Source organism: Macaca fascicularis, chromosome 19 (genome assembly GCF_037993035.2).
Source record: "Macaca fascicularis isolate 582-1 chromosome 19, T2T-MFA8v1.1".
NCBI classification, from domain to species: domain Eukaryota; kingdom Metazoa; phylum Chordata; class Mammalia; order Primates; family Cercopithecidae; genus Macaca; species Macaca fascicularis.
This window is the reverse complement of record NC_088393.1, coordinates 47,007,070-47,028,905: the sequence shown is the minus strand read 5'-3', so window position 1 is coordinate 47,028,905 and position 21,836 is coordinate 47,007,070. Positions and strand designations below refer to the sequence as shown.

At 54.0% G+C, this 21,836-nt stretch overlaps 1 protein-coding gene and 1 long non-coding RNA gene across 2 annotated transcripts in view; one reads left to right on the top strand and one right to left on the bottom strand.

Annotated features, from left to right (window-relative positions):
* FCGBP (Fc gamma binding protein) overlaps positions 1-21,836 on the top strand; it is a 95,379-nt gene that overhangs the window by 51,415 nt on the left and 22,128 nt on the right. The window contains exons 16-26 of the mRNA XM_045381247.2: positions 135-727; positions 3,945-4,536; positions 4,654-4,853; positions 7,026-7,167; positions 10,571-10,908; positions 12,185-12,758; positions 13,142-13,758; positions 14,491-15,034; positions 16,589-17,181; positions 20,085-20,676; positions 20,794-20,993. Of these exons, the coding sequence (XP_045237182.2) occupies positions 135-727; positions 3,945-4,536; positions 4,654-4,853; positions 7,026-7,167; positions 10,571-10,908; positions 12,185-12,758; positions 13,142-13,758; positions 14,491-15,034; positions 16,589-17,181; positions 20,085-20,676; positions 20,794-20,993 (4,985 nt within the window). The remainder of the gene's footprint in view (positions 1-134; positions 728-3,944; positions 4,537-4,653; positions 4,854-7,025; positions 7,168-10,570; positions 10,909-12,184; positions 12,759-13,141; positions 13,759-14,490; positions 15,035-16,588; positions 17,182-20,084; positions 20,677-20,793; positions 20,994-21,836) is intronic.
* Positions 8,060-14,601, bottom strand: LOC135968321 (uncharacterized). The gene is made up of 2 exons (XR_012427601.1): positions 14,467-14,601; positions 8,060-11,006 (listed from the first exon to the last, which is right to left on the bottom strand). It is a non-coding gene; the product is annotated as an uncharacterized lncRNA (long non-coding RNA).

The window sequence follows — 21,836 nt, the reverse complement described above, 5'->3', positions numbered from 1 at the left end:
CCCCAGTTAGATGTCCTGGATCACATGTGCATACCCAGAGACAGCCAGGTTGACCTGAGCAGTTTTCCCACTCAGGGCCTCCCCAGACCCCGACTCGAATACCTACATGGCTCATGCCCACCTTGTCCCCACAGCCTTCCAGTGTCCTGCCCACAGCCACTACGAGCTCTGTAGTGACTCCTGCCCCGTGAGCTGCCCGAGCGTCTCGGCCCCCGAGGGCTGTGAGTCGGCGTGCCGTGAAGGCTGTGTCTGCGATGCTGGCTTCGTGCTCAGTGGTGACACCTGTGTACCTGTGGGCCAGTGTGGCTGCCTCCACGATGACCGCTACTACCCGCTGGGCCAGACCTTCTACCCTGGCCCCGGGTGTGATTCCCTTTGCCACTGCCGGGAGGGCGGCCTGGTGTCCTGTCAACCCTCCAGCTGCGGCCCGCACGAGGCCTGCCGGCCATCCGGTGGCAGCTTGGGCTGTGTGGCCGTGGGCTCTGCCACCTGCCAGGCGTCGGGAGACCCCCACTACACCACCTTCGATGGCCGCCGCTTCGACTTCATGGGCACCTGCGTGTATGTGCTGGCTCAGACCTGCGGCACCCGGCCTGGCCTGCATCAGTTTGCCGTCCTGCAGGAGAACGTGGCCTGGGGTAATGGGCGAGTCAGTGTGACCAGGGTGATCACGGTCCAGGTGGGAAACTTCACCCTGCGGCTGGAGCAGAGACAGTGGAAGGTCACGGTGAGAGCAGATGGGGAGCAGGGGGTGAGGGGCCTGTGGGTGGGTGGGTCACAGGCAGTGCTCAGCCCAGAAGTTGGGGGCACAGAGATGAGAGTGCATGTGTGAGGCCTGGGGTCCCTGAGGACAGAAGATGCCAATCAGAACCCAGAGTGGGAAGCCAATGAGGGAGGTGTCCTCAGGGACTTTGGAGCTGCTCCCCCTACTCTGTCCCTCAGTCTCCACCCTCTCTTCACCTCCATGCATTGACTTTTCTCTCCAAATCTCTCCCACCCTCTCCTCCCTTCCTCCCCATCCTCTCCCTACCTCAATCCTGGATTCTGTCCTACTCACCTCCCTGTTCTGCCACTCATTGGCAGGATGTGGTGCCATCAGAGGTTGAGAAAGCCCCAGGCTGGAGAAGCTTCATAGACGGGGACAATCTGTGGGTGACACTATCACCCCCTTAACAATAACAACAGCAGCTATAGTTTCTATACAGCTGACTGCAGACCTTTTGGCCGCCAGGCACTTCATGTCCATGGTGTCTGTATGTGTGCACCAGGAGCTGCAGGCACTATGACGTGCTTTATTTTTCAGAGTGGGGAGGCCCATCACTGGCCCATAGTCCCCCAGCAAAGGTGGAGCTTGAACCCCGTGCTGCTCTGCAGAGCTCTTCTTACCAAGAAGATCTGGTCTCCTATGCAGACTGGCATCTCAGTTACGGTGGAGGGGTTTCCCCTGAGATCCCACTGAAAAACACACACGCAGCTGTTTCTCTGGTAGCAGTATTGGCGAAGGTGCTGATACATTACTGACTTAATCTGGTGAACTGGATAGGCGTGACTTTTTTTTCTTTCTTTCCTTCTTTTTTTTTTTCTTTTTGAGACAGAGTCTCTCTTTGTCACCCAGACTAGAGTGCAGTGGCACGATCTCTGCTCACTGCCACCTCTGCCTCCTTGGTTCAAGTGATTCTGCTGCCTCAGTCTCCAGAGTAGCTGGGATCACACGTGTGCAACACTACACTCAGCAAATTTTTGTATTTTTAGTAGAGACTGGGTTTCACCGTGTTGGCCAGGCTGATCTCGAACTCCTGACCTCAGTGATCTGCCGGCCTCAGCCTCCCGAAGTGCTGGGATTAGCGGCATAAGCCACTGTGCCTAGCCGACACGCATGACTTAATTGAGTATATTGCCTAATGTTTTCCAAGCTCCTAGAACAGCCCCTGACATACAGTGCCTAAACACATAAGAATTGTTGGTGTTCTTGTTAGCTGCTTCTTACTGAATCCCACAGCTTCCCTACACGTATAGGAGCTCTTATTACTCCCAGTTTACAGCTGAGGAAACTGAGGCAAGGGTAAGTCAGTAACCCTCAGCCACTCCCCAGCCCTGCTTGGGAAGTGTGGCAGTTGACCGTGTTTTTAGGAGACTCAGCCAGGAGCATATCTTTCTCCTGCCTTCTCCTGTGATTCTTCGCATTTCCAAAAGAATCCAGTGTGCACTGTCTGTGATAAGGAAGGGTGAGCAAATGTGTTAATCAGGGGTTGATTTATTTATTTATATTTTTAGAGACCTGGTCTTGCTCTCTCATCGAGGCTGGAGTGCAGTGGTGTGATCCTAGCTCCCTGTAGCCTTGAACTCCTGGTCTCAAGCAATCCTACCACTTCTGCCTCCTGAGTGGCTGGGACTACAGGCATGCACCACCATGCCCAGTTAATTTGTTTTATTTTGTAGAGACAGGATCTCGATATGTTGCCCAGACTGACCTTGAACTCCTGGGCTCCAGTGATCTTCCCGCCTTAGAGTCTCAAAGTGCTGGGATCATAGACATGAGCCACTGTGCCCCGTCCAGGGGTGGATTTACGAGGCTTCGTTGGTGCCTAGTAATCTTAAACTGAAACCACTGGTCCTCAGCTCATAGGTTTGAGTTCATTTCCCCAAGAATTTAGCCTAACTTTCCACCTGCTGATGCTTTAAAGCAAAAACCTGTGGTGTCCGTTTACTCTTCAGAAGAAAAACCTCCATTCATAGCTGCTAGTAACGGCAGATGCTCCTGAAGCATGCATGCTATGCCAGCCATGTTTCCCAGCACTTTACAGACATTAATTCATCTGAGGCTGACAATTCCGTGGGGCAAACACCTTATTTTTGAATGAAAGATGAGGAAAGAGAAACAGGGAGAGGTGACTCTCTTGCCCAAGGTCACAAGAGGATAAGGGGGGAACTGTTTGAACTCGGGCAAGTGACTCTGGGGGCCATTATTGCTTATTAATGCCTGCATCGAGTGATAGATAAAGGATAGCTGGAGGCCGGGCGCGGTGGCTCACGCCTGTAATCCCAGCACTTTGGGAGGCCGAGGCGGGCGGATCACAAGGTCAGGAGATCGAGAGCACGGTGAAACCCCGTCTCTACTAAAAATACAAAAAATTAGCCGGGCACGGTTGTGGGCGCCTGTAGTCCCAGCTACTCGGGAGGCTGAGGCAGGAGAATGGCGGGAACCCGGGAGGCGGAGCTTGCAGTGAGCCGAGATCGCGCCACTGCACTCCCGCCTGGGCTGGGCGACAGAGCGAGACTCCGTCTCAAAAAAAAAAAAAAAAAAAAAAAAAAAAAAGGATAGCTGGAGGCTTGTTACTTCATTGAGACATGTATTGGTTTCCCGTGGCTGCCATAACGATTATCACAAGCTTCATGGCTTAAAACAGTACATGTACTTTCCCACAGTCCTGAATGCCAGAAGTTCAACATCAGGGTGTCGGCAGAGCTGCACCGTCTCCAAAGGCACTGGTTGGGGGATCTTGCTTTCCGTTTCCAGCTCTGGAGGCTCCAGGTTCTCTGGGCTTGTGACCACACCATTCTAATCTGTGCCTTCATCTTCATGTGACCTTTTCTTGTGTGTCTGTGTCTTTTTCTCTCTGGCTCTTATAAGGACACTTGTCATTGATTTAGGGCCCAGCTTAATCCAGGACAATCTCATGTTGAGATTATTATCCTATTACATCTGCAAGAACTTTATTCCAAGTAAGCTCACATTATGGGATTCTGGGTGAATATGTCTTTTGGGGACCACCATTCAATGCAATATCACACCCTATTATTATATCCATTTCATAAATACGAAACTGAGGGCCTAAGAGGTGAGGACACACAGATCTTCAGCATCAGGCATGGGCTTGAACTAGGGTCCGACCCCCACTCGAAGTTTATTTTCTGAAGCGTGGCCTGCCTCTCTCGCCTCCCAGGTGAACGGTGTGGACATGAAGCTGCCCGTGGTGCTGGCCAACGGCCAGATCCGAGCCTCTCAGCATGGTTCAGACGTTGTGATTGAGACCGACTTCGGCCTGCGTGTGGCCTACGACCTTGTGTACTATGTGCGGGTCACCATCCCCGGAAACTACTACCAGCAGATGTGTGGCCTGTGTGGGAACTACAACGGCGACCCCAAGGATGACTTCCAGAAGCCCAACGGCTCACAGGCAGGCAACGCCAATGACTTCGGCAACTCCTGGGAGGAGGCGGTACCTGGCTCTCCCTGCCTGCCGCCACCCACCTGCCCGCCAGGGAGCGAGGGCTGCGAAACCAGCAAGTGTCCTCCCGAGCAGGAGAAGAAGTATGAGAAGGAGGAGTTCTGTGGGCTCCTCTCCAGCGCCACAGGGCCGCTGGCTTCCTGCCACAAGCTGGTGGATCCCCAGGGTTCCTTGCAAGATTGCGTCTTTGATCTCTGCCTGGGTGGTGGGAACCTGAGCATTCTCTGCAGCAACATCCATGCCTATGTGAGTGCTTGCCAGGCGGCTGGAGGCCACGTGAAGCCCTGGAGGACGGAAACTTTCTGTCGTGAGTGAGGGAGAGCCAGAGGGGCAGGGAGGGGAGAGGTTGAAGCACAGAAGGGTAGACCCTGGGCCTTGCAGCCCCTCCCTCCCCAGGGCTCTGATGGGCACCCCTTCCTTGCAGCCATGAAGTGCCCAGCGAACAGTCACTACGAGCTCTGCGCGGACACCTGCTCCCTGGGCTGCGCGGCTCTCAGTGCCCCTCTGCAGTGCCCAGATGAGTGTGCTGAAGGCTGCCAGTGTGACGCCGGCTTCCTCTACAACGGTGAAGCCTGCGTGCCCATCCAGCAGTGCGGCTGCTACCACAATGGTGTCTACTATGAGGTAGGAACCTAGTCATCTGGGGCAGAATATGGGGCCTCATGCTTCCCACTCCTCATCAGCCCCACAGCCTACTTGGTCTCTTATTTATTCTTTTTGAGTCAGGGTCTTGCTCTGTCACCCAGGCTGGAGTGCAGTGGTAAGATCATAGCTCACTGCAGCCCCGAGTTCCTTGGCTCAAGCAATCCTTCACCTCACCTTCCAAGTACCTGGACTATAGGCGTGCACCACCAAGCCCAGCGAGTTTTTAATTTTCTTATGGAGAGATAGACATGGGGGTGTCTCATTATGTTGCTCAGGCTGGTTGTGAACTCCAGGCCTCAAGCCATACTCCCCCCTTGGCCACCCAAAGTGCTGGGATTAATGGCATGAGCCACCATGCCTGACCCATTCAGCCTCTTATTTTTTTTTTTTTTTTTTTTGACACATAGTCTTGCTCTGTTGCCCAGGCTGGAGTGCAACTTCCGACTCTTGGGTTCAAGCTCACTGCAACCTCGGCATCCCAAGTTGAAGCAATTCTCTTGTCTCAGCCTCCTGAGTAGCTAGGAGAGCAGGCGTGTGCCACCACGCCTGGCTAATTTTTTGCTTTTTTGGTAGAGATGGGGTTTTGCCATATTGGCCAGGCTGCTCTCAAACTCCTGACTTCAAGTGATCCTCCTGCCTTGGCCTCCCAAAGTGCGAGCATTACAGGCATGAGCCACCACAGCTAGTCCATTCAGTCTCTTGAATGTCTCTTGTACCCACTCATTTCCCTGTCCCCATGGCCCTCCCTTGGTCCAGCTGGTCCTCTCCCACCTGGGTCCCTCCAGGCTCCTACCTTTGCTCCCTCTGGTCCACCCTCCACATGGCAGTGGTAAAGATCTTTCTAAATATCACCATGGACTCTGAAGCTTTAAACCCTCCCCTGACTCCCCAGGTGAAGTTGTGGCTTTGCCTTCCAGGTCTGGAAAAAGGGAGCCTTTCTGACCACAAAGACAAGATTTTCATCTGTTATACCAGCTGCTAACACCCTCTGTTTCCCTCTCCCACTGTCTCCCTGTTGGTCCTTCTTCTTTGACTGGAGCATGTATTTGTCTAATGTCCGTCTCCCTTGCGGGAGTATGAGCTCTCCGCGGAGTGGGACCCTCTCTCTGTTGTTCTCCTCACGTAAATAATAGTAATAATAACAGAAAGTATGTAGATAGTGCTTTCTATGTATCTCGTAATGTTTTGAGTGCTATGTGTGCATATTTTTATATATACATTACCTATCTAAAAACTTTTTATTCTGAAAATTTTCAAACATGCGAAAATTAAGAGAATAGTGAAATGACTGTCCATGTACTTACCCATCACTTAGCTTCAAAACTAAGCCACATACTCCCAATCTTGTTTGATGTCTACCCCCCGTATCTCTCCTATCTGAATGTTTTAAAGGAAGACTTTTTTTTTTTTTTCCCCTTGGGATGGAGTTTCGCTCTGTCACTCAGGCTAGAGTACAGTGGTGAGGTTTTGCCTCACTACAAGCTCCGCCTCCTGAGTTCACTCCATTCTCCTGCCTCAGCTTCCCGAGTAGCTGGGACTACAGGCGCCCGCCACCACACCTGGCTAATTGTTTGTATTTTTAGTAGAGACAGGGTTTCACCGTGTTAGCCAGGATGGTCTCAATCTTCTGACCTCATGATCCACCCGCCTCAGCCTCCCAAAGTGCTGGGATTACAACCATGAGCCACCGCGTCCGGCCTACCCTTTTCATTTTTCTGAATTTTACATTTTATCTGAATTTTACTTCCATAGGCAGGCGCTACTATTTTCTGCAATTGGCACATCAGGAAACTGAGCCATAAAGCGGTGAAGTAACTTGCTCAGAGTCACAGAATTTGGAAACAGCAGAAACGAACTTCAAGCCCAGGCGATCTGCCCTTAGTTACTATGTCACACCATTTCTCCTACAGCAGAGATTGAGCGGATATTTTGGAATGAATGAGTCGATGAATAAAAGTGAATGAACAAATGTACAAATGAATGACGGCCCCAAACCCATGCTGTGCCTCAGCTTCACAGACAGGGCGCCATCCTGCTGAGAGATGTCCCTTGTCTGTGATGTCTGCAAACCCCTCTGTGCCCAGAATGCCAGAGATGTGAGAGTCGGCTCCCACCCGTGATGTCTGATGGCCGTGCCCTCTCTCCCCACAGCCGGAGCAGACAGTCCTCATTGACGACTGTCGGCAGCAGTGTACGTGCCATGTGCGTAAAGGCGTGTGGTGCCAGGAACACAGCTGTCCGCCGGGACAGGTGTGCCAGCCCTCCGGAGGCGTCCTGAGCTGCATCACCAAAGGTGCTGGGCTGGGCTGGGACTGGGGCTGATGTGACTATGGATGGAGTACAGGGACTCTGGGGCCGAGGGTGATGTGACTGGGGTGTACATGGCGGGAGGTGCACAGGACTAATGATGGAGGTCGCAGACCTGGAGACCCCTGGGCTGGGTTTCACAGGGCCAGGGCCACCTACTGTGGGAGGCAGGGACCCTAGGGAAAATCCAGGCTGTGGGGACCCTCAGAGGTTTCTCAAGGTTGATGTCAGAGACCCTCGGTATAAAGCAGGGACAGGCGCGCCTTTGCTGATACGGGCTACATGGTAAATGTTTCAGCTTGCAGGCTGTATGGTCTCGTTCCAACTACTCACTCTGCCACTGTGGCATGAAAGCAGCCGTAGACTAATAAGTGAAGAGGTAAGACTCCTAGAATACTTTAGAATACAAGAGCAGCACCCTAGGGGGCCATGGTGAGCTGACCACTGGTGCGTGGAATTAGGCCTGGGGTTCAGACACTAGCACCAAAGGGCAGGGGAGAGACTGGAATCCCAGGGACAGGGACAGAGAGCAGAGTTCTGAGTTTGAGGCACAGAGACCCCACCAAGGCAGAACATTGGATATGGGGACCCCTCTCAAGTGGGAGATCAGGATTTCTAGGGGTATAGTCTCCCATGTGGGAACCCCCCCAGACTAAATCTAGGACACAGAGCCACCCCCAGGGCTCATTTCTTAGGGTGAAGAGCAGAGAACCCTCCTTCCCGTATGGATAAGATAATAGGAGCTCCAGCACCAACCTGTCGGGGTAAGACTCTCAGGGTGGTGAGAAGGACAATGGGACTCCCAGGAATGGGGGGTATATCACTCAGCATCCAGTCGAGAGACAGAAAGCACACAGCCATTTGAATGAGGAAAGTTCAATTAAAGAATCATTTACTTATTAATAGGAGATTAACTATTAAAAGGCAAAGAGGGCCTGGTACGGTGGCTCACACACCCAGCACTTTGGGAAGATCGCTTGAGGCCAGGAGTTCGAGACCAGCCTGGACAACATAGCGAGACACCCGTCTCCACAAAAAATTTAAACTTAGCCAGGCGTGGTGATGCATGCCTGTGGTCCCAGCTATTCAGGAGGCTGAGTTGGGAGGATCACTTGAGCCCAGGAGTTCGAGGCTGCAGTGAGCTATGATTGCACCACTGCCCTCCAGCCTGGGCAAGGCAGCAAGACCTTGTCTCTTTACACACAAACAAATAAATAGAAATAAGAAACGGTAAAGAGAACACTAAAGAATACCACCAAAGCAGACAGAGGAAGTAGCCCCCACTTCTAGGGCTAAGGTAGAGGCCTCATGGAAGGGAGAAATCGGCCCCTCCTCTTCAAGGAGGGGAGAATCAGCCCCAAGGCTGAGTCCAGTCCTAGTGCAGCTGTAGCCCACTGGGTGGCACAGAGGTTTCTGCAGGCTGGAGTTGGCAAGAAGGAAACCTCTCACTGGGAAGCCAGCTGGGACCAGTGGCACTCCCTGACTGTGGCCACACACCCTGGCCAGAGCTGGAAGGGCCAAACCAGCTGGAAGCCAGACCAGGAGCCCCTCCCTGCTGCAGTGACTCTCCAGCGCCCTCTGTTGACAAAGCTTAACTCTGCGGGTGCATCTGACGCTGAGAGGCGGTACATTGGTAACAGGCACAGGAGGAAGGAGACATTTGAAGACTGGCTTCTCCCACACAGGGATTCCACAAGCTGGGGTCACAGATGTAGTAACTGTAGGAACAGGGTCCTGGACACAGAAGTCCTCCAGGACAGGGCCTCAGCAGTGAGACACCCTCAAGGCTACTGGCTTGAATATAGCAACCCTCCGGGGTGGAATTTTGCGCTGAGGGAGGCCCAGGCCATGAGACTTAGCTAGTTAGGGCCTCAAACGTTTCGAATCATGCTGAGACCCCTGGCAGTGAGCTCTTGCCAGAAGATCACCCAGGGCCCTAGTCTAGGGCACAGAGGCCGCCAGGACCCAGAGAAATTGGAGACCAATTGCTATCAAATGTGGAGACGTCCAGAGGGCTAAGGTCTCAGGCATGGGGGACCCTGAGGCCTAGATCTTTTTTTTTTTTTTTTTTTTTTTTTTAAAGATAAGGTCTTATTCTGTCACCCAGGCTGGAGTGTAGTGTAGGTTACTGCGCCTCGATTTCCTGGGCTCACACAATCCTCCTGCCTCACCTTCCTGAGTAGGGGGGGACTACAGGCACACACCACCATGCCTGCCTAATTTATTAATTGTTCTGTAGAAACGGGGTCTTGCCATGTTGTCCAGGCTGCTCTCAAACTCCAGGGCTCAAGCGATCCTCCCACCTCAGCCTCTTAAAGTGCTGGGATTACAGGCCTGAGCCACCACACCTGGCCTGGGGCCCAGGCCTTGAACAGAGAGAACTGTAGTGCTGGGATCTCAGACATGAATGCTCTCAGGGCAGGCACTGCAGACACAAGGACCCCTGGGGCACAGATCTCAGCTTGGGTCAAGTGCACCTTTTCTCTAAAGGGCTAGATGGTAAATGTTGAAGCTTGCAGGCTATACATTCTCGATCACAGCTACTCACTCTGCCATGGTGGCGTGAAAGCAGCCGTAGACTATGTAAGTGAAGAGGATGAGGTTCCTATAAAACTTAAAATAGAAGAACAGGCTGAAATCTCAAGCGAGGACCCCAGGGAAACTGCATCGTAAACACAGGCCCAGAGCCTTGGTCTTAGGTGCATGGACTCCACAACCTCAGTGTCACACAGCAAATGGCAGGGCCTCAGTCTTAGAGGTGTAGGGGGACTCTAGGGCCGGGGTCTTGGCTGTCAGGGACCTCTGGGACCCGGGTCTCAGGTATGGGAACTTTGACACCCGAGACTTAGACACAGTCCACCATGGGGCCTCAGTGTCAGATGTGCGGGACTCCCAGGGGCTGGTCTTGAAAATAGCAGGCTGGGCGTGGTGGCTCATGCCTGTAATCTCAGCACTCTGGGAGGCCAAGGTTGGCTGATCACTTGATGTCAGGAGCTCGAGACTAGCCTGGACAACATGGTGAAACCCTGTCTCTACTAAAAATACAAAAATCAGCCAAGCATGGTGGTAGGCACCTGTAATCCCAGCTACTCAGGAGGCTGAGTCAGGAGAATCGCTTGAACCTGGGAGGCAGAGGTTGCAGTAAACCGAGATTGCACCATTGCTCTCCAGCCTGGGTGACAGAGAAAGACTCCATCTCAAAAAACCAACAAAACAAAACAAAATACAAAAGCAAACTATAGGACCTGGGTCCTCGACATCAGGACTCTGGAATCCGGTCTTGCCTGCGGTAACCCTCAGATCCCTGGCACAGACTGGGGTAGATGTGGAGGCAGCGGCCATCCTTTACAATGGGCAGCCTCTCAAGGTCCTCCCTCTTCTGTCCCCAGACCCGTGCGACGGTGTGACATGCCAGCCACAGGAGACGTGCAAGGAGCAGGGTGGCCAGGGCGTGTGCGTGCCCAACTATGAGGCCACGTGCTGGCTGTGGGGCGACCCACACTACCACTCCTTCGACGGCCGGGCGTTTGACTTCCAGGGCACCTGTAACTATGTGCTGGCAACAACTGGCTGCCCGGGGGTCAACACCCAGGGCCTGACGCCCTTCACCGTCACCACCAAGAACGAGAACCGGGGCAACCCTGCTGTGTCCTACGTGAGAGTCGTCACTGTGGCTGCCCTGGGCACCAACATCTCCATCCACAAGGGCGAGATCGGCAAAGTCCGGGTATGTGTGGCAGGATGGTCCCCTGAGGTCCCCGGGAGGACAGGAGGGATCCTGACGACCACAGTTAGCAGCTCAAGGCTCTTTGTCTTCACCTGGGCCTGAAACAAAATGTCAACAAAAAGAATAATTCCAGCAAAAATATCTCCCCGTTCCTGGGAATTAAACAAGCCTAGCTCCTTGCTAAGGGCTTTAACCTAGGACCTCGGCATTTGCCTTTTTTACAGACCTGGGTTTGAATCCAGCCTCTCCTCCTTATGAGCTAGGTGATGCTGTGCAGTTCACTTGGTAGGCCTCAGTTTCCTCATCTGTGAAGTGGGCAGGGCCTGTCCCACAGCAAGGTGCATGTCACATGCTAAGCTCAGAGTCTAGTCCAGGTGAACACTCGTTTGAGTGTCTGTGAGGGAACAAGTGAGAGGCCCAGAGACCAGGACATGGAGAGAAAAATACGGAGATTGGGTTGGGCATGGGGGCTCACACCTGTAATCCCAGTACTCTGGGAGACCAAGGCAGGTCGATCACCTGAGGTCAGTAGTTCAAGACCAGCCTGGCCAATATGGTGAAACCCTCATCTCTCTAAAAATACAAAAATTAGCTGGGTGTAGTGGCACTACTCTAATACCAGCTACTCTGGAGGCCGAGGCAGGAGAATCATTTGAACCCTGGAGGCGGAGGTTGCAAGAGCCAAGATTTTGACACTGTACTTCAGCCTGGACAACAGAGCGAGTATCCATCCCCCGCCACCAAAAAAAAAAAAAAATATATATATATATATGGTGAGATCACAGGAGAGAGATGGGCTGTCCTTTCTGCCCAGGGAAATGGAGATAGAGCTTAATGGTAGCTCACAGACAGACAGACAGAGAGATGGAACAGAGTAGGCGGTAAATAAATGATGGTGAGTGAGTGGAAGAGACACACAGAGATTGAGGGAGGGAGGGAGGAAGGGAAGAGGAGGGAGAGACAGACAGAGAGAGAGAGAGAGACGACCAAGTGATAGAGACTTAGGTGAAGACAGAGGGAGAGAGACACAGAGAGACAGAGACGGGGAGGGAGATAGAGATCAAGGGAGAAGATTAGAAAGAGTAAAGTGAGATTTCATTCCCCAAGACCTGGGCCAGAACAAATGTCCACACGGTGTCCAATGACAATCCAACTATCAGAGGAAGGCCTTGGCCCCTCCCAGCCCCCGGTAGGGTGAGAGAGAGGGAGGCAGAGGGCCAGAGCTGGGGCCATAACACCTCCAGTGACCCGTTTGACTTCTTCCTCCTTCCCCAAGGTGAACGGTGTGCTGACAGCGTTGCCTGTCTCCGAGGCCAACGGGCGGATTTCAGTGACCCACGGTGCATCCAAGGCACTGCTGGTGGCTGACTTTGGACTGCAAGTCAGCTATGACTGGAATTGGCGGGTAGATGTGACGCTGCCCAGCAGCTATCATGGCGCAGTGTGCGGGCTCTGTGGTAACATGGACCGCAACCCTAACAATGACCAGGCCTTCCCTAATGGCACCCTGGCTCCCTCCATACCCATCTGGGGCGGCAGCTGGCGAGTCCCAGGCTGGGACCCACTGTGTTGGGACATATGTCCAGGATCCTGCCCAACGTGCCCTGAGGACAAGCTGGAACAGTACGAGGGCCCTGGCTTTTGCGGACCCCTGGTCCCTGGCGCAGGGGGCCCCTTCGCCACCTGCCATGCTCATGTGCCACCTGAGAGCTTCTTCAAGGGCTGTGTCCTGGACGTCTGCATGGGTGGTGGGGCCCACGACATTCTTTGCAAGGCACTGGCTTCCTACGTGGCCGCCTGCCAGGCCGCTGGGGTTGTCATCGAAGACTGGCGGGCACAGGTCGGCTGTGGTGAGTGTCGGGGTAGCAGAGGCGGGGCTGGGGTCACGTTCCCGTCTCTTCGGGGCTAGTTTGGTTTCACTCTGGTCCTCCTGGGTCTCTTTGTTTGCTTTTCTCTCTGTTTGTCTCTCTGTCTCTTGGTGCTCGTCTCTGTGCCTCACTTTGCTTGTCTCTGTTTCTCATTCTGTCTCCCTCAGTTTCTTCTTGGGTCTCCTGGTCTCCTGCTTTCTCCCATTTGTTTCTCTGTGTTCTCTGTCTTTGTATCTCGTGCTCTGTCTCTCCCTTTCTGTCTGCTCCCTATTGTCGCTGTCTGTCTCCTCCCACCCTGTCCTGTGACCCCACGCTAACAACCTTTTCTCTGTTTCTCTCCTTCCTGCTCCTTCATCTGCCCACAGAGATCACCTGCCCAGAAAACAGCCACTATGAGGTCTGCGGCCCACCCTGCCCGGCCAGCTGTCCGTCCCCTGCGCCCCCTGCAACCCCAGCCATATGCGAGGGTCCCTGTGTGGAGGGCTGCCAGTGCGACGCGGGTTTCGTGCTAAGTGCTGACCGCTGTGTTCCCCTAAACAACGGCTGCGGCTGCTGGGCCAACGGCACCTACCACGAGGCGGGCAGTGAGTTTTGGGCTGATGGCACCTGTTCCCACAGGTGCCGCTGCGGGCCTGGGGGCGGCTCGCTGGTCTGCACACCTGCCAGCTGTGGGCTGGGTGAAGTGTGTGGCCTCCTGCCATCCGGCCAGCACGGCTGCCAGCCCGTCAGCACAGCTGAGTGCCAGGCCTGGGGTGACCCCCATTACGTCACTCTGGATGGGCACCGATTCGATTTCCAAGGCAACTGCGAGTACCTGCTGAGTGCACCCTGCCACGGACTACCCTCCGGGGCTGCGAACTTCACTGTCACTGTAGCCAATGAGCACCGGGGCAGCCAGGCTGTCAGCTACACCCGCAGTGTCACCCTGCAAATCTACAACCACAGCCTGACACTGAGTGCCCGCTGGCCCCGGCAGCTACAGGTGAGGAGGGCTGTGGGCCAGACAGAAGTGGGTGCCAGCTCTGGGGTTGCCTGAGATGGTAAGGGCTTCACCATTCCCCTGGGCGGGCACCTTTCACAGCTTAGCTGGGGCATGATGGAAGGGTCAGAGGATAGGCCTGGGAGCCTGATGGCTTGGCACCGCGGCTTCTTCCTCTCTGAGCCTACTGTATTCCTCCGAAAACTGGTCTAAGAAAAGTACCTGTTGTAGAGAAGGATGAGGAGTCAGTGACATGTGCCTATAGAGGCTCTTTTTTTTTTCTTTTTTTTTTTCTTTCTTGCTTTTCTTTCTCTCTTTTTTTTTTCTTAGCCTGACCCTGTTGCCCAGGCTGGAGTGCAGTGACAGGATTAGGGTTCACTGCAGCCTGGAACTCCTGGGTTCAATCGATCCTCCCACCTTGGCCCCTGCCTCCCCAGTGGCCGGGACTAAAGGCGCCGTGACCACACTGGCTAATTTTTCATTTTTTTTTGTAGAGATGCAGGTCTCACTATGTTGCCCAAGCTGGTCTGAACTTCTGGCCTCAAGCCATCCTCCCATCTCGGCCTTCCAAAGTACTGGGATTGTAGGCTGCGCCACCAGGCCCGGCCTATAGATGCTCATTATTATTTTCAGAGGGGAGGTGACATGCTCAGGGTCCCACAGCTAGTAGGTGGTGGGGCCAGGATTCAAAACCGTGTTCGCTCTGCTTACCGCTCCTCCAACCCCCGCCCGCAGGTGGACGGCGTGTTCGTGGCTCTGCCCTTCCATCTGGATTCGCTGCTGCACGCACACCTGAGCGGCGCCGACGTAGTGGTGACCACAACCTCAGGGCTCTCGCTGACTTTCGATGGGGACAGCTTCGTGCGCCTGCGCGTGCCGGCGGCGTACGCGGGCGCCCTCTGTGGCTTATGCGGGAACTACAACCAGGACCCCGCAGATGACCTGAAGGCTGTGGACGGGAAGCCCGCTGGATGGCAGGTGGGCGGGGCCACGGGCTGCGGAGAATGTGTGTCTGGGCCATGCCCATCGCAGTGCACCCCAGAGCAGCAGGAGTCCTTCGGCGGCCCGGACGCTTGCGGGGTGATCTCCGCCACCAACGGCTCGCTGGCGCCCTGCCACGGCCTTGTGCCACCCGCGCAGTACTTCCAGGGCTGCTTGCTGGACGCCTGCCAAGTTCAGGGCCATCCTGGAGGCCTCTGTCCTGCAGTGGCCGCCTACGTGGCAGCTTGTCAGGCCGCTGGGGCCCAGCTCGGCGAGTGGAGGCGGCCGGACTTCTGTCGTAAGTACTGCTCCATGCATGGTCCCCATAGTAGGGTCTCTCCCTGCCCTTCCTTTCCAGGACTGTAAGACAGCAGCCCCTTCCTCCTCCATGGGGCTCAGGGGCCACCTTCCTTCCTCTGAGCTGGGTATCTCCTGTCAGGAAACACCTTGGCTCTCACACACTGAAATGCCCCACGTCAGGTACTGCAGTGAGAGAGAGTCAGTTAGAAACAAGTATTGAGAGTCTGGCCGCGGTGGCTCACGCCTATAATCCCAGCACTTTGGGAGGCCGAGGCAGGCAGATCACCTGAGGTCAGGAATTCGAGACTAGCCCAGTCAACATAGTGATACCCCCATCCCTACTAAAAGTACAAAATTCATCCAGGTGTGGTGGCGGGCACCTGTAATCCCAGCTAATAGGGTAGCTGAGGCAGGAGAATCACTTGAACCCAGGAGGCAGAGGTTGCAGTGAGCCGAGATCGCGCCGGTGCACTCCAGCCTGGGTAACAGAGACTCCATCTCAAAAAAAAAAAAAAAAAGAAAACCAGAAAGAAACAAACACCTAGTCAGAAACCTGGGGTCCAGGACACTCTTGTGGATTGGTGATCCATGTTCTCAGACATCCAAGGCATGTAGATTGGGATGACGGACCCTGCCTCAATCACATAGCAGGGTACCCTTGGTTAGGAAGACCTAGTGAGTTACAACTGGTCACAGGGCCCTGGTCTGTTGCACACACTGAAATACACCTAGCCACACAGAATTAGTCGCATGCCTTCAGTGGTATCTGCTTAGATTTTATACTAACTGGTCAGATACACTCAGAAAGAATCAGGATCCTGACATAGCCCTGGGCAGATCCACACAGATGCATAGTTGGATAGTCCTAGGCGGTTCCCTTCAAGCAGGTCTCCTGGTCACAGGTATCCTGCCAACTTCACCCAGGCACAGCCTGAGACAGACCATGTCACACGGACTCTGGGAGATGCTCCAGGTCAGACACCCACAGCTGGGTGCCCTCGGGCAGAGTCATACCCTGAGATACATGTGGCCCCATACCCCAGTCACATTCACACCCTGAGATACCCGTAGTCAATTCTGATCTTGCATAACCCGAATAGATAAGAGTGATCCATTTCACCCAGGTAATCCTGGCTGACATAGTGAGACCCCATCTCTACAAAAAATCATAATAAATAGCCGGATGTGGTGGCTCACCCCTGTAGTCCCAGCCAATCGGGAGGCTGAGGCCAGAAGATCGCTTGAGGTGGAGGTGGAGGCTGCAGCAAGCTGTGATTGGGCCTCTGCACTCCAGCCTGAGATAGAGTGACAGCCTGTCTCAAAAAAATATCAGGCAAGCAGAATCATTTGATCTTTAGAAATATTTGGTCAGAGAGACGTGGGCATGTCCCCTCCCATTGCAGGTCCCACACTGAGTCCCCCAGTTAGATGTCCTGGATCACATGTGCATACCCAGAGACAGCCAGGTTGACCTGAGGAGTTTTCCCACTGAGGGCCTCCCCAGACCCCGACTCGAATGCCTACATGGCTCATGCCCACCTTGTCTCCACAGCCTTCCAGTGTCCTGCCCACAGCCACTACAAGCTCTGTGGTGACTCCTGCCCCGTGAGCTGCCCGAGCGTCTCGGCTCCCGAGGGCTGTGAGTCGGCGTGCCGTGAAGGCTGTGTCTGCGATGCTGGCTTCGTGCTCAGTGGTGACACCTGTGTACCTGTGGGCCAGTGTGGCTGCCTCCACGATGACCGCTACTACCCGCTGGGCCAGACCTTCTACCCTGGCCCCGGGTGTGATTCCCTTTGCCACTGCCGGGAGGGCGGCCTGGTGTCCTGTCAACCCTCCAGCTGCGGCCCGCACGAGGCCTGCCGGCCATCCGGTGGCAGCTTGGGCTGTGTGGCCGTGGGCTCTGCCACCTGCCAGGCGTCGGGAGACCCCCACTACACCACCTTCGATGGCCGCCGCTTCGACTTCATGGGCACCTGCGTGTATGTGCTGGCTCAGACCTGCGGCACCCGGCCTGGCCTGCATCAGTTTGCCGTCCTGCAGGAGAACGTGGCCTGGGGTAATGGGCGAGTCAGTGTGACCAGGGTGATCACGGTCCAGGTGGGAAACTTCACCCTGCGGCTGGAGCAGAGACAGTGGAAGGTCACGGTGAGAACAGATGGGGAGCACGGGGGTGAGGGTCCTGTGGGTGGGTGGGGCACAGGCAGTGCTCAGCCCAGCAGTTGGGGACACAGAGATAAGAGTGCATGTGTGAGGCCTGGGGTCCCTGAGGACAGAAGATGCCAATCAGAACCCAGAGTGGGAAGCCAATGAGGGAGGTGTCCTCAGGGACTTGGGAGCTGCTCCCCCTACTCTGTCCCTCAGTCTCCACCCTCTCTTCACCTCCATGCATTGACTTTTCTCTCCAAATCTCTCCCACCCTCTCCTCCCTTCCTCCCCATCCTCTCCCCACCTCAATCCTGGATTCTGTCCTATTCACCTCCCTATTCTGCCACTCATTGGCAGGACGTGGTGCCATCAGAGGTTGAGAAAGCCCCAGGCTGGGGAAGCTTCATGGACGGGGACAATCTGTGGGTGACACTATCACCCCCTTAACAACAACAACAGCAGCTGTAGTTTCTATACAGCTGACTGCAGACCTTTTGGCCGCCAGGCACTTCATGTCCATGGTGTCTGTATGTGTGCACCAGGAGCTGCAGGCACTATGACGTGCTTTATTTTTCAGAGTGGGGTGGCCCATCACTGGCCATAGTCCCCCAGCAAAGGTGGAGCTTGAACCCCGTGCTGCTCTGCAGAACTTTTCTTACCAAGAAGATCTGGTCTCCTATGGAGACTGGCATCTCAGTTACGGTGGAGGGGTTTCCCCCGAGAACCCACTGAAAAACACACACGCAGCTGTTTCTCTGGTAGCAGTATTGGCGAAGGTGCTGATACATTACTGACTTAATTTGGTGAACTGGATAGGCATGACTTTTTTTTCTTTCTTTCTTTCTTTCTTTTTTTTCTTTTTGAGACAGAGTCTCTCTTTGTCACCCAGGCTAGAGTGCAGTGGCGCCATCTCTGCTCACTGCCACCTCTGCCTCCTTGGTTCAAGTGATTCTGCTGCCTCAGTCTCCAGAGTAGCTGGGATCACACGTATGCAACACTACACTCAGCAAATTTTTGTATTTTTAGTGGAGACGGGGTTTCGCCATGTTGGCCAGACTGGTCTCAAACTCCTGACCTCAGTGGTCTGCCGGCCTCAGCCTCCCAAAGTGCTGGGATTAGCGGCATAAGCCACTGTGCCCAGCTGACACGCATGACTTGATTGAGTATATTGCCTAATGTTTTCCAAGCTCCTAGAATAGCCCCTGACATACAGTGCCTAAACACATAAGAATTGTTGGTGTTCTTGTTAGCTGCTTCTTACTGAATTCCCCAGCTTCCCTACACATGTGGGAGCTATTATTACCCCCAGTTTACAGCTGAGGAAACTGAGGCAAGGGTAAGTCAGTAGCCCTTACCCGCCCCCCAGCCCTGCTTGGGAAGTGTGGCAGTTGACCATGTTTTTAGGAGACTCAGCCAGGAGCATATCTTTCTCCTGCCTTCTCCTGTGATTCTTCGCATTTCCAAAAGAATCCAGTGTGCACTGTCTGTGATAAGGAAGGGTGAGCAAATGTGTTAATCAGGGGTTGATTTATTTATTTATATTTTTAGAGACAGGGTCTTGCTCTCTCATCAAGGCTGGAGTGCAGTGGTGTGATCCTAGCTCCCTGTAGCCTTGAACTCCTGGTCTCAAGCAATCCTACCACTTCTGCCTCCTGAGTGGCTGGGACTACAGGCATGCACCACCATGCCCAGTTAATTTGTTTTATTTTGTAGAGACAGGATCTCGATATGTTGCCCAGACTGACCTTGAACTCCTGGGCTCCAGTGATCTTCCCGCCTTAGAGTCTCAAAGTGCTGGGATCATAGACATGAGCCACTGTGCCCCGTCCAGGGGTGGATTTATGAGGCTTTGTTGGTGCCTAGTAACCTTAAACTGAAACCACTGGTCCTCAGCTCATAGGTTTGAGTTCATTTCCCCAAGAATTTAGTCTAACTTTCCACCCGCTGATGCTTTAAAGCAAAAACCTGTGGTGTCCGTTTACTCTTCAGAAGAAAAACCTCCACTCATAGCTGCTAGTAACGGCAGATGCTCCTGAAGCATGCATGCTATGCCAGCCATGTTTCTCAGCACTTTACAGACATTAATTCATCTGAGGCTGACAATTCCGTGGGGCAAACACCTTATTTTCGCCTGAAAGATGAGGAAAGAGAAACAGGGAGAGGTGACTCTCTTGCCCAAGGTCACAAAGAGGGTAAGGGGGAAACTGTTTGAACTCGGGCAAGTGGCTCTGGGGGCGATCATTGCTTATTAATGCCTGCATCGAGTGATACATAAAGGATAGCTGGAGGCTTGTTACTTCCTTGAGACATGTATTCGATTCCCGTGGCTGCCATAACGATTATCACAAGCTTCGTGGCTTAAAACAGTACATGTACTTTCCCACAGTCCTGGATGCCAGAAGTTCAACATCAGGGTGTCGGCAGAGCTGCACCGTCTCCAAAGGCACTGGTTGGGGGATCTTGCTTTCTGTTTCCAGCTCTGGAGGCTCCAGGTTCTCTGGGCTTGTGACCACACCATTCTAATCTGTGCCTTCATCTTCATGTGACCTTTTCTTGTGTGTCTGTGTCTTTTTCTCTCTGGCTCTTATAAGGACACTTGTCATTGATTTAGGGCCCAGCTTAATCCAGGACAATCTCATGTTGAGATTATTATCCTATTACATCTGCAAGAACTTTATTCCAAGTAAGCTCACATTATGGGATTCTGGGTGAATATGTCTTTTGGGGACCACCATTCAATGCAATATCAGACCCTATTATTATATCCATTTCATAAATACGAAACTGAGGGCCTAAGAGGTGAGGACACACAGATCTTCAGCATCAGGCATGGGCTTGAACTAGGGTCTGACCCCACTCAAAGTTTACTTTCTGAAGCGTGGCCTGCCTCTCTCGCCTCCCAGGTGAACGGTGTGGACATGAAGCTGCCCGTGGTGCTGGCCAACGGCCAGATCCGAGCCTCTCAGCATGGTTCAGACGTTGTGATTGAGACCGACTTCGGCCTGCGTGTGGCCTACGACCTTGTGTACTATGTGCGGGTCACCATCCCCGGAAACTACTACCAGCTGATGTGCGGCCTGTGTGGGAACTACAACGGCGACCCCAAGGATGACTTCCAGAAGCCCAGCGGCTCACAGGCAGGCAACGCCAATGACTTCGGCAACTCCTGGGAGGAGGCGGTACCTGGCTCTCCCTGCCTGCCGCCGCCCACCTGCCTGCCAGGGAGCGAGGGCTGTGACATCAGCAAGTGTCCTCCCGAGCAGGAGAAGAAGTATGAGAAGGAGGAGTTCTGTGGGCTCCTCTCCAGCGCCACAGGGCCGCTGGCTTCCTGCCACAAGCTGGTGGATCCCCAGGGTCCCTTGCAAGATTGCGTCTTTGATCTCTGCCTGGGTGGTGGGAACCTGAGCATTCTCTGCAGCAACATCCATGCCTATGTGAGTGCTTGCCAGGCGGCTGGAGGCCACGTGAAGCCCTGGAGGACGGAAACTTTCTGTCGTGAGTGAGGGAGAGCCAGAGGGGCAGGGAGGGGAGAGGTTGAAGCACAGAAGGGTAGACCCTGGGCCTTGCAGCCCCTCCCTCCTCAGGGCTCTGACGGGCACCCCTTCCTTGCAGCCATGAAGTGCCCAGCGAACAGCCACTACGAGCTCTGCGCGGACACCTGCTCCCTGGGCTGCGCAGCTCTCAGTGCCCCTCTGCAGTGCCCAGATGGGTGTGCTGAAGGCTGCCAGTGTGACGCCGGCTTCCTCTACAACGGTGAAGCCTGCGTGCCCATCCAGCAGTGCGGCTGCTACCACAATGGTGTCTACTATGAGGTAGGAACCTAGTCATCTGGGGCAGAATATGGGGCCTCACCCCTCCCACTCCTCATCAGCCCCACAGCCTACTTGGTCTCTTATTTATTCTTTTTGAGTCAAGGTCTCACTCTGTCACCCAGGATAGAGTGTAGTGGTACCGTCATAGCTCACTGCAGCCCCAAGTTCCTTGGCTCAAGCAATCCTTCACCTCCCCTTCCAAGTACCTGGACTATAGGCGTGCACCACCAAGCCCAGCGAGTTTTTAATTTTCTTGTGGAGACATAGACATGGGGGTGTCTCATTATGTTGCTCAGGCTGGTTGTGAACTCCAGGCCTCAAGCCATACTCCCGCCTTGGCCACCCAAAGTGCTGGGATTAATGGCATGAGCCACCATGCCTGACCCATTCAGCCACCTTTTTTTTTTTTTTTTTAAGACATAGTCTTGCTCTGTTGCCCAGGCTGGAGTGCAACCTCTGACTCTTGCCTGGGTTCAGGTTCACTGCAACCTCGGAGTCCCAGGTTGAAGCAATTCTCTTGTCTCAGCCTCCTGAGTAGCTAGGAGAGCAGGCGTGTGCCACTATGCCCGGCTAATTTTTTGGTTTTTGGTAGAGATGGGGTTTTGCCATATTGGCCAGGCTGCTCTCAAACTCCTGACCTCAAGTGATCCTCCTGCCTTGGCCTCCCAAAGTGTGAACATTACAGGCGTGAACCACCACAGTTAGTCCACTCACTCTCTTGAATGTCTCTTGTGCCCACTTCTTTCCCCTTCCCCATGGCCCTCCCTTGGTCCAGCTGGTCCTCTCCCACCTGGGTCCCTCCAGGCTCCTACCTTTGCTCCCTCTGGTCCACCCTCCACATGG